At 42.2% G+C, this 12,316-nt stretch overlaps 2 protein-coding genes across 3 annotated transcripts in view; one reads left to right on the plus strand and one right to left on the minus strand.

Annotated features, from left to right (window-relative positions):
• brsk2a (BR serine/threonine kinase 2a) overlaps positions 1 to 12,316 on the plus strand; it is a gene marked incomplete at both ends in the record, with an annotated part of 318,021 nt that overhangs the window by 272,104 nt on the left and 33,601 nt on the right. The window contains 2 exon segments of the mRNA XM_080438342.1: positions 3,003 to 3,034; positions 3,728 to 3,892. Coding sequence (XP_080294468.1) covers positions 3,003 to 3,034; positions 3,728 to 3,892 — 197 coding nt within the window.
• Positions 6,834 to 10,266, minus strand: LOC308092448 (E3 ubiquitin-protein ligase TRIM35-like). Of its 2 annotated transcripts, none has more exons than XM_080438345.1 (2): positions 10,173 to 10,266; positions 6,834 to 8,204 (listed from the first exon to the last, which is right to left on the minus strand). In XM_080438345.1, the coding sequence occupies exon 2, from the start codon at positions 8,140 to 8,142 to the stop codon at positions 6,916 to 6,918; it is 1,227 nt and encodes a 408-aa protein (XP_080294471.1). In that variant the 5' UTR covers positions 8,143 to 8,204; positions 10,173 to 10,266; the 3' UTR covers positions 6,834 to 6,915. The 2 variants fall into 2 exon arrangements, with proteins under 2 accessions (XP_080294471.1, XP_080294472.1); XM_080438346.1 differs by lacking the exon at positions 10,173 to 10,266 and adding an exon at positions 9,620 to 9,984.

Below are 12,316 nucleotides of genomic sequence, written 5' to 3' on the forward strand. Positions count from 1 at the left end.
CGGAGCAGATTTATTTTAAACTATGGGCCAATGTGCAAACAAGTATTTTGCTTTGTATAACAGTCGTGCCAGTCGGATTGTTTTATATCATTTGGTTTAACTCTTTACAGATCAGCAGGTTCACACTAACTAAAGTTTGCCAATATAATGTAGAATTGACACTGGAGCAATTGAAGCCTCTTTTATCACCGTGCTGAGTACAAAGACTGAGGTTTCGATATTACTGCATCTTTCTCAGAGTCGCCCTTAATCCAGGAATGCATCTGTGTCATTTTAACACATTGATTGCCAAGATCGCATTGCTGCGTTCTTTCAAATCCATCGCTTGCGTGCCAGCAATTCAAAAGAACGCATTGATGCGTTCTTTTGAATTTTCATTGTTTAATCTGTGATCGCACGGCTCTGTTTATTTCTCATCAGCACTTTCGTTTTCCAGTTACGTCACACTCACCCGGAGCCGGATGTATAACGCAGATTTCATTTCCGGGTCACATTGTTTTTCTCCGGTCATTTTCGGCCAGAATAGGGAAAAACACGTTTTTTCACACGGTATAAAAAACGAACGGACAGCTCAACTTCTATTTTCTTTGGTCCGGGTGACTAACAGTCATCGTCGTCGTGTATCACATCGTTTTCAGGCCGATCAGCGGATCAGGGATTGTCGAAAACATAACATCCGGTGAATGACCGGATGTGACGTGGGCCTGTTTGGGAGGGGGCGAGCGAGGTGATCAATGTGTGGATTTGCTGCTCTCTACTGGTGGAACTGTCGTATGTGCTTAACACCACAATCAGAGAATTTATTTGAATGAAAAATTACAAAATTTAAAAATTTAAAAACACGCAAATTGCTGGCACAGGGGTGAGTACATTATGAATAAACTCTGGCAGTCAATGTGTTAAGATTTCTTTGGCTATTCAAAAATAGCAGATCTACAAGCTCATAGCGTTGTGGCACAGAGTGTGCCGCAGATCTACAGGCTGACAACGCGTGACGCGTTGTCAGCCTGTAGAGCGGCTATTTTTCGGTGCATGACAGGGGCGCACAACTTGTAAACATTATCTCTAAAATAATCTTGTTAACCATAAATCAACCAATTTTCTTGTGAGGACCAGGAAAATGGTCCTCACGACGTCTATTTCTCATATTCTACTCTACTTGTGGGGACATTTGAGTACACACACACACACACACACACACACACACACACACACACACACACACACACACACACACACACACACACACACACACACACACACACACACACACACATCATACTGTATGAACAAAACTGTAACTTTTCAGCACAATTGTGAAAAAGTAACCTGTGTTCCACTGGGGCCGATGTATTTAGTCACAATTACTTTTCATTGGTTCAATATTTATCAAACCCCACAGACACCCGTAACTACTTAATTTTTCCACTGAATTTTGTTTTAAAAAATAGCAAGAAATCGCTATTTTTGCTACTCTTGTGTGACACTGTAGTATGAAAATTTTTTTTTTCATTATTTTCATTTATTTTCATTATTATGAAAAACAAAAACGCTGAAAATTTGAGGTATGAGGTTTCTGCCTGTCAGTGACGAACTGACGATAGACATCTTTTATCGGCCCTTTCTGCATCTCGTCTGTCGGGTGGAAACCTCATATGTCCAAAACTGTTACTTTTCAGGACTCAAATTCAAAAAGTAGCAAAAGTAGCAGATCTGCTACTTGTCATGCTTTTGTGTGATGCTGTAGTACGATCAAGAAAGGCGTTAATTTACGAAAACACAAAAAGTTAGAATACGGAGATAAGAGGTTTCTGCCCGACAGCGACAATCTCTCTCTCTCTCTCTCTCTCTCACACACACACATGTCGAACAAGGATCAGGGCAGCAGTGTATTAATAAGGCAGATGGCAACAAACGGCGAGGTCTGAGAGAAATGGAGACTCGAGAGTAGAGAGAGAGAGAAGGGGGGGGGGGGGGCTTAAGAGATAAATTGAATAAGAACGACAAAGATAGAAGTCCCTTTAAACCTAATCTGCACTCTGTTGAATACTAACACGTCACGTATTTTCAGCTGAAATATCCGCTGCCTTCATCGTCGAGCGACATCGAGCCCTCCGACAGAATGTGTGAATTAGCCTTTAGACCAGGTGGTTTGGCATCGGTCAGGCCCAGTGTCTGTGTGTGAGAGAGATATGATTCTTCTCTGTATGCTGCTCAATAGTGTATCTGTCTCTCTCTCTCTGTTAACCACTTAACCCATTCAATCCGGGAACGCACCTCTGTCATTTTAGATGTCTTTGGCTATTCAAAAACAGCAGATTTACAAACTCATAGTGCGGCACCGAGTGCTGTGCTATGAGCTGGTAGATCTGCTATTTTCGAAAAATCGTGAAAATTTGTGAAATCTTTGAATATATATATTTTTAAAGCGAACATTTGTAAAATATTTTGTTCCAGGGACCTCCAGAAGCAAAGATCTGAGTTACAAATGTTTGCTTTAAAAAATATATATTCAAAGATTTGCACACATTTTCAATTTTTTTCAAAAATAGCAGATCTACAAACTTGGTGCCGCACTTGGTGCCGCGCTTTATGAGCTTGTATATCTGCTATTTTTGGTTATAGCTCAAGGGGTTTAAGTTGTCTGTCTGTCTGTCTGTCTGTCTGTCTGTCTGTCTGTCTGTCTGTCTGTCTGTCTGTCTGGTTTCTCACCTCTCTGTAACATTTCTCCCTCTGCTTTGGACATACACTGAAGCACTATAATTGCACTGGCTGTTTTCTGTCCACGAGGAAAAAAAAGTAATTTGACCTTCCCTTTCTGCCTTCATGTGTTTATAGCTTACAATTCTATTCTACGAAATTGACTTTGAAATCTCTGTCGGTGTTGATTGAGATGATTGTGTGTGTGCAGCCCTTTGCCCGACTGGCGTGACGATCACGATTTGCGTGTTAACAGAAGCCGTCCTAACCGTTTGCCCTTCCTTGTCTCTTGTGTTTTACAGTTAGATCAAATCCAGAAGCACACATGGTACATGTAAGTATACTGCTTTGACTTATCTTTTCACCCCCCCCCCCTGTTGGGGGATAGCTATACAGCTACATGATGAATGAGCACAGGCTCTGCACACTAGAGAACGATTTTGAGGAGGGTATTATCTCCACTCTGGGGGGATGTTTGGGCTAAATTGCCAGTGGCAGGAAGAAGTACTTTAGACTTATGTAAAAAGTAGCAATACCGCAATATGAAAATGCTCTGTTCCAAGTAAACGCCCTGCGTTCACACGGTTTTACTTGAATGAAAGTTTTAAAGTGTTGGCATCAAAATATACTTACAGGTACCTACAGTAAAAGTACTACCAACGTTTCTCACAATTTAGACTTTTTCGAAAATACTCGATCTACAGTACGTGCTCCCAACGTTGTAAGCTTGTGGATCAGCTGTTATAACATAGTATAACATTGGGCTTAATATGTCAATGTGTGTTTTGTAATAATAATCTAAATCTTCAAAGTAGTAAAGTTTTTAAATAATAGTAGTGGAGTAAAAAGTACAATATTTGCCTCTGAGATGTAGTGGAGTAGAAGTATGCAGCATAAAAAAATGGACATACTTAAGTACTTGTACTTTAGTACAGTAATTGAATGAATATATACTTACAGTAGTAACCTTCCAGAAGTGCAGTTTGCTTACCATGCTGTGTTGTTCCCTTGCATTGTGTTCTGTCAGAGCGGGTAAGAACGAGCCTGAGCCGGAGCAGCCCGTACCCAGGAAGGTGACCATCCGCAGCCTGCCGTCAGCCGACGACATCGACCCGGACGTGCTGGACAGCATGCACTCCCTGGGCTGCTTCAGAGACAAGAACAAACTGCTCAAAGACCTGCTGAATGATGAGTGAGTGGAGGAGAGCGGGAGGGAGGGAGGGAGAGAGGAGGGAATAATAATAATAATATCTATTTTTTTTATAGCAACGCTTTACATGGGGGGGACAAAAGAAAATCTACTTTATTAGGAAAACACAAGAAAAGGCTAAGACTATGGAACAAAATCAATAAAAACACTGGAATGGGTGTCGTGGGTTCGAGTCCCGTTCCCGACGACCTTTCCTGTGTGTCACTCCCATTTCTCTCTCCCCATTTCCTGTCAGTCTGCTGTACGTGGGTGGGTGGATGGATGGGTGGTGGATGGAACGAGGGGTACAAAAAAAAAAGGAGAAGAACCTGAACAGGACAGGAGAGAGTGAGGTCTAAATTTGGTAGAAACGGAGAGAGAGAGAGACAACACACACACACAGAGAGAGATAGGACAGACAGAGAGAGAGAGAGAGCAGACAGAGAGGGGGGGGCAGTAATGAACAGTTAATGCCCGAAGATAAAAATGAAGAAGCTGGAAAGCGAGGCAGAGAGGCATTGGAGGTTTATGACGTCTCTCTCCTCTCTCTCTGCCAGCCAGTGGGGGCTTGTCTGGGGCTCTTATGAAATGCTTTGGAAGCTGTCACATCTCATGTCAGAAGCCATACATCACTCACTGTTATCACACTCTTCTGCTACACCGCTTGCCACTCAATAGATTTCCCCCTCTAAACCTATCCTTGTTGCTTCTGCCAAAAACACGCTCCTGGGTCTGTTAGGCGCATGTGCGTGCGTGCGTGCGTGCGTGCGTGCGTGCGTGCGTGCGTGTAAGTAAGTACAAGTAAGTACTGTATTATTACGATGCTTGAGGGCCAAATGTCCCCACAAGTATACAACTATATGCCTAGTAGAATTTGAGAAATAGACATTGTGAGGACAATTTTCCTGGTCCTCACAAGAGAAATAGAAAAAAAACAATTGTTTGAAGTTAAAGCTCTATTATGTAATTTATTAGTAAATCAAATGGTAGAGTATGTTAGTAAAATATAACGTATACAATTGGGGTGGTTGTATTTGGTCTCCCTGCTCTTCTATTGAGATATTTGGATCCTGTGTCTAGGTTGGACACAACCTTTGACACAATACTGTTTCTGGTTTAACACAAACTTTGCAAAGTTTCCAGAAATGCCACGCACACCAGTCCTCGGACGATGCAGAGAGATTTTTTTTTTTTTTAAACAGTGTTTCCGACAGATACCAATGCCTTATTCGGGGTATACCCATGTAATTAAACTCGGGCTTTAGGATTAGAGTTACAAATGGCACCCAGAAAAAAAAGTGGTGGAATATGGCATTTATATAATGACTATCCCAAATGTTCAATGTCCTCACAAATATGATAATACAAACGTGTGTGTGTGTGTGTGTGCATATCTTTCTCAATCCACTCCCCCCCCCCCCGCGCTTCGTCCTCACGGGAACAGCCAGTAATAGTGCAGGATATAGCGGGAGGAAATTTGTCTGTGCCGGTATCTCCCAACCTCCGGTTGATTTTAGCTGAAGTTGCAGGTCCTTCCGGTGTCTCCCGCTCTACCCCCCACCCCCAACCCCCCGCTCCCCGCCGGCTTTCCAATCTGTCTTTGTTATGGAGGTCGAATCTCCGGGTTGGACTACAGCGGTGGGGAGGGGGTTCCGGGCGGGTCCACAGCAGATCTGAGTTAATAAAGCATCGAAATCAAATAAAAAAAGACTTTTTTCAGATGTACATGACGTCGTTTGAGAACCACTCCAGAGGGCTAAAGATCTCCTTCCCTTTTTAGAGAGAGAGAGAGAGAGGAGAGGAGAGAGAGAGAGAGAGAGAGAGAGAGAGAGAGAGTGAGAGAGAGAGAGAGAGAGAGAGAGAGAGAGAGAGAGAGAGGAGAGAGAGAGAGAGAGAGACGAGAGAGAGAGAGAGAGAGAGAGAGAGAGAGCGAGCGAGCGAGAGGGGGAACATATATTTTGATACTTTCATAAAGTTGATAGCAGTCACTATAGTGGAGATGAGCCTTGTCCTAAAAAGGAACTGTTATATGCTCAGTATCTCATGATGGCTTTAATGATCTGTATAATAAAAACTTTGTTTATAACGAGAGAAGCAATTTAGCAACTCTCTTACAATGAATGATTAAAGGTCATGAATCATCACTGCGTGCGCGTGTGTGAGTGCTTGCGTGTGTGTGTAATACATTTTTTTACCCAGATAGAAGTATAAATGGCGCTTAATTGGTTAATGTACGTTTTGTAATAATAATCTAAATCTGCAACATAATTTGTTACTGAAGTTTTGACTCTGATGTGTGGTCTAGAGTAGAAAATGGAAATACTCCAATAAAGTAAAAATGTACAGTATACTTTTACTCAACTACTGGGGTTGATTGAGTACTTTTACTTTTAATAAATCTTCTAGTGTATGATCTGCTGAATGCTGACTGTTACAAACACACGTCTGACTCACTTTACTCTCATCATCTTTAATAAGATCAAATACATCAACAGACATCATCACTGTCACATAGAAACTATAGAATTCAAACCTGATCCATAAATGACAAACACTACAATATAAAACATGTTATCAGTAATAATCATATCAAACATGTCACCATTATGCCAATATATTACAAACTGATCGTTTATACAATACAAAATGAAAGTACGTTATCAGGAATCATTTTATATCTGTTTAACTATCTGTCCACCATTAGCTGTGTGCATGTTTGAATTACGATACACATGTTTTGTAAAGCATGATTTGTCTGTCTGTCTGTCTGTCTGTCTGTCTGTCTGTCTGCATTGGATGCTAGACGTTCTAAACTGTGTTTTTCCAGAGTGACACAGATCTTCCCTGGTAACATCTTCAGAGACACAACATTACCATTATAAATGTATGGAAATAGTGTCTCAGTGAAAGTGTGTGTGAAGGTGTGTAGGTGTGTGTTAGAATCAGGATCAGAGAAGACAGCTGTCCTTTGTCCCAGTCCAGCTGGATTCTGATCCTCCGGGGTTTCTGATTCACTGAGAGAACAGTCAACTCCTCAAAATGATCATCATCATCATCATCAGGCCCTGATGAAGAGACTGCTCTGTATTCACCCTTATATAACTGTATAAACAAGTATCCTCTCTCTGTTTCTCCCTTCCTCTGGAAAGACTCCACACACACACACCTACTTCCCAGCTTTGATTGTCTCCAACCCCAACATCCCAACTGTGAGACCCTGAGTGAAAGCCCTCAGAACCCAGGACACGCTCCCAGTAGTCAAACCTCTCTGGGTTGTCAGAAAGCTGCTGTTTCTCTACTGCAAGTATCACACTGGTCAGATCATCAGACACCTTGAGACCAGGATGAGCAGTGTTGGGGTCCAGGATGACAGGAGTGTAGGAGACAATGTCCTTCATCTTGTTCCAGACTCTGAAGGTCAGGTTCTTCAGGTGTTTGGCCTCATCTATCAGCGCTCCTGAGACCGGCGGTGGGTCCTGCAGGGTGAGCTGGACTCCCACCAACGTGGTCTTGTAGTTCTGCAGGAATGAGACGTGGTCGTCGGCTCTCAGCTGGTCCTCAGCAGCTCGGATTGCATTGGAGAGGGTTTCCATTTCTCTGCTCAGACCCTCAATCCTCTCCTTCATCTCCTGAGTCTTCTGAGCCTCTTCTTCCCGCAGAGCGGTGATCCTGGCCTTCTCTTCCTTCTTTAGGAACCGACGAAGATTCTGAAACTGTTTCTTAATCTGTGTCTCTGTGTTCCTTGCCTGAACCTTGATGTGATTTTCTGTTTTGTCGTAATCTGTTTTAACTTCATCAAAGACCTTCAGTTTCTCCTTTAAAGGCTTCAGTGATTCCTGGACCTTCTGTTTGCAACGTCCAGACGCTTCGTCCACGGGTAAGAACTTGTGTCCGGCGTGTTTCTCGGAATCACGACATACGAGACACACCGGCTGTTGGTCGTCCAGACAGAAGAGCTTGAGCTTCTCACCATGTGCAGTGCAGAGGACCTCAGAGCTCACCGACGAGGAGCTCCGGCCTTTCTCCTCCAAGAGGTTCTCACACAGGTTCTTCAGCGCAAAGTTTGTAGAATAACCCTTGGAGGATCTTCTCTGACAAACAGGACATTCTTTTGTTGATTTATCCGTCCACCATTCCTGCAGACAGTCTTTGCAGAAGCTGTGGCCACAGGACAGCACAACAGGATGTTTAAAGATGTCATGACACACGGGACAGGTCAGCTCCTCTTCCTGACCAGTGAAACGGGAAGCCATTTTGTCTGCCGGTCACACACCTGATCTGGAATGTTCTCTGAGGCTGTTACACCAGAGGAATACTAGAAGACAAAACAACAACAACAACGTTATGAGTATCAATAGTATTAGTAGCTATAGTAGTAGTTGTATTAGTAGTAGCAGTAATGTTTGTAGTAGTGGTTGTAGTATTCATAGTAACAGTAATAGTTTTAGCACTTTTTATCAGCTTGCAGAGCTGATCAGTAAACAGACGCTGCCAGGAGTCGTCACTTCTCATCACTTTCTCGTCACTTTTCCATCATTAGCTGGCCTTAGTAAAAGGGCAGCCAATGAGGGCTCCTCAATGGCTTCCCATGTCCTCTCAGAATATGGCATCTAACAACTAGGCAGCATATGGGATCTAAACATTCAATGTCTTTGATATTCACTACGGATGCGAAAATGTGTTCGGCCACTGTTTATATCTTTAAGGTAAAATGGTGCTGTTCCTCACTCGGCCAGCCAATTAAAGGGCTTGCTCAGTTTTGAAGAAGCAGCCATGTTGTTTAGCGTTTATGCGGACAGGATCACAGACTGGCAAATATTAGAGTTCTCAACGGGCCTGAAAATTAAGGCTCGGCCCTAACTGGGCCCGACTGGGCCGGCCCGAGGCTCGGCCCAAACCCAACTATTACCGTCATGTCAGGCCCAAAAGCCCCAAAAAAAACAGAGGGAAAAAAATTGGGGGAAAAATATGATTTTTTTTTAATATGTAATGTTTTTATTTATTATTCTGTTCTGAATGTGTATTTATCTATTATGAAGAAGCGCTGACGGCGCTGACTGACGTTAACTTACACTGTGCTTACACTGTGCTGATTTAAATGAAGTTAAATCCTTGTCTTGCAGTCACACACCTCTGTGCAATGCAATGCATCGTCTGCATTTCTCTGCCTCTCTCGCCCGAGTCTCCGTCTCGTCCCCCACCCCCCTGACTGTCTGAGACCGACTCGAGACTGTTGTTAACCTATTAGCTTAAGTTTACACGTGTTGGGTGAAAAATATTATAATACTGAACTAAACGCGGGTGGATAACATTGTATTGTGAAAATCATAGAGCACTGTTTCCGCCAATTGTGTAACTTAACACAGCACCGGTCAGTTATCTTAACTCACAAAAACACATTGAACATCCTGTTAAACCTTCAAATTAAAACCATCGATCTGACAACGTAAACAACGACACATGTGTACTGCGTGTATGCACATTCTCGCGCGTGGCTATTTTTGGAAAGCTAGCTCCTGCGTTCTTCAATTGATTTCTGAACGAACCTGACCACTGAATGTACGCTATTGTTGAAGGCTGGTGTAGACCGACTTTATTTGCTGTGGGAAAAAGTTTTTTGGTCGCAAAAAAATTACCTAATAAGTCTACTTTGAATCTGATGGATAGGGTTTGGTCATAGAGTTAAAAGTTTGGTGCAGTCCAATTGGAAGCACTTGGACCTCACCCTACCTGGTTGTAGTGTTGTTGCCTGGTCCAGTGGTCCTGTCATTAAGAATGACTGACGCTGCTACCGCTAAATCCTTTGATCTCCGACGGCCGCAACATATTCTCCGCCTCCTCCTCTTAAACACCTTCGGTTTTGGTTAAACTGACCCCCAACTTGGAAGCAACAGGAGGTTGTTTGTTTATAATGATTCACAATGAATCTATGGATTTGATGAAGGACTCCCGTGGTGGTCGCTAGTTTTCTTTCAACTGGAGTCGCAGAATCACTTTCTGTTTCTTTTTCCTCGGTAGGTTTCACTGTTTTAAAATACTTTCTTAAATATGCACACTTTGCAGCTGTTGCACAGCTATCTCTTGTATCCTCTCATTATGTTTTTGAGCTCCTAATTATTTTCCCCCCCCAAATTTTACTTGTAAACAAGCGGTGAATTAAATCATATGACACATAGTGGCTGGAATGGAATGCAATACAAGAAGACTCGTCCCAAGACACACTCGCCCCGGGTCTAATCCGGCAGCCTCTGTCCGCGAAATGAATGGGGGCGAGTGTGTTTACCTCAGTGGAGATTGTAGCAGATATCAGTCTGTCGGTCTGCCAGGTTGTTCAAATGATCCGTCTTGATCTATTAATTGATTGATCGATATTTAAGCCTCGGCTTGTTTTCACAGTCTCTGATGAGTGACTCTCAGTCTCACAACATGGCTGAACGACTAAACAAGGAAATGGACTTTGATTCCCTTTTTTTCTGATAAGAGGAATGACACACCCACAACTCACACAGGGGCGGCAGTGGCTCAGGGGTAGAGTGAACTGGAAACCGCAAGGTTCCCAGTTCGTTCCCGGGCTGGGGGGCTCCCCCAGAGTTAGTGTCGAAGTGTCCTTGAGCAAGACACTGAACCCCTAATTGCTCCCATCGGTGTATGAATGTGTGTGTGAATGGGTGAATGTAATGCACAATCTATGTAAAGCGCTTTGGATAAAAGCGCTATACACACACTCACTCACTCACTCACTCACTCACACACACACACACACACAACACACACACACACACACACACACACACACACACACACACACACACACACACACACACACACACACACAGTAGACAGACAGACCTATACTGTATGTTATAAGACAATGAATCAAAGTTCATTTTTTTGTAGATGGCTACTGTGGCTCCCAGGCAGGAATACATGTGGGGTATTTTTCCGTACAGGAGGATTAGTTCTCAATGGATACTCCCATCATAGTGATGGTCATTCAGTTATGTGAGGTGAGGTATCACTGAATGATTCTGACCTAAACTGCAGGTCTGTCTGTCTGTCTGTCTGTCTGTCTGTCTGCCAAAGTTCATATTTACGTTATGAAACCATGCTCCTGTGACTTAAACAATGCACAGTATACGCGTTGGGAGTACGTTCTTTTTTAACCTCCGAAGCATTAGGTGAGTGGCAGTAGTTATTGTTAATTATCTCATGATGCTGGCTGAAGTAGTGCTACTGTGTGTGTAAGAGGAAACACACTACACACAACTGTAGCTTTGATTTAAAAAAAAAGTCTACTGCAATAATCAGGTGCACAACTTTTCGGTAATTTTTAGCTTTGCAAAAGCCGTGTAGCTCTGTCATTAGCTGCTGTGTCTGTCTGTCTGTCTGTCTCTACGTCCGTCCGTCCACACTGTAAAAACTGATACTGAGGTCAATAAATATTAGTAAACTATACATAATATAAAATACTTTGTGCAGTTTGCAATTGCATGTTATTATTTATTGTTTTAATACAATCAGCTCTGAATAACTGAGTAGGATTTAACAGAAAAATTATAGGTTTATAGAAGTTGAATTCATTCCATTTGAAATTGTATTTCATTTTACACAATTTTGTTTGAATAAAATCAGCTGTGGATAACTGAGTAGAATTTAATAGCATTTTTCGTCATACTGTATATATTTAAGTCATATATTTAGAAAAGTGGTAGATAGATTAATCATTAGGTCATAGATGTTAATCTCCACCTCCACCTTTTCTTCTTTTGCACCACATCTGCTGTTTTTTCCAAAGCAATGTAAGATCTGCAAAATTATTTATTATAATGTGGTAAATGATGTGAGTCCTTTCCAACGAAAACAGGTATTATCTCCTGAGTGTTTAAAATGATGAACAAAGTCTCGGTTCAAGTGGGGGTTTACAACAATATATTTATTGTCATAGAGGCGAACAAATACATGTGTCAATGCTGTACTGCGCACTGTCTCTATCTATGGTTAAAGCATTTATACCTTTCAAATGTTACGGTTCCGAGGCGGGCCTTAGCACCCGCCTCCTAGTGACAGAACCTTCGGCCAATCACAGAAGATCTGTCCTCCCACAGCAGCTAGCCAGCCACTGTGGGAGGAACTAGTATGCACACGCAACAGTATTTCAGTTCTTTAGCTGGTTTTACAATTAATACATTTGTTACTTAATTCCATTAGTTAAGCGTATCCTTGTTCAATTATCTATATTCAGTATTTTACACACATCAAAATAAGACCAAAAGTTATCTCATTAAATCATAGCAAACCAAAGTTACCCTTATACAGTCTTATTTAAAATACAGACTAATTTTGGAACTACAGCGTGAATAAACATTTATCCACCGTGACTTATTTATACTAGAATGTAATGTTATAAAAAGAAACTTAAAGAAAGTC

This window comes from Gymnoscopelus braueri (genome assembly GCF_963280865.1).
Source record: "Gymnoscopelus braueri genome assembly, chromosome: 9".
NCBI classification, from domain to species: domain Eukaryota; kingdom Metazoa; phylum Chordata; class Actinopteri; order Myctophiformes; family Myctophidae; genus Gymnoscopelus; species Gymnoscopelus braueri.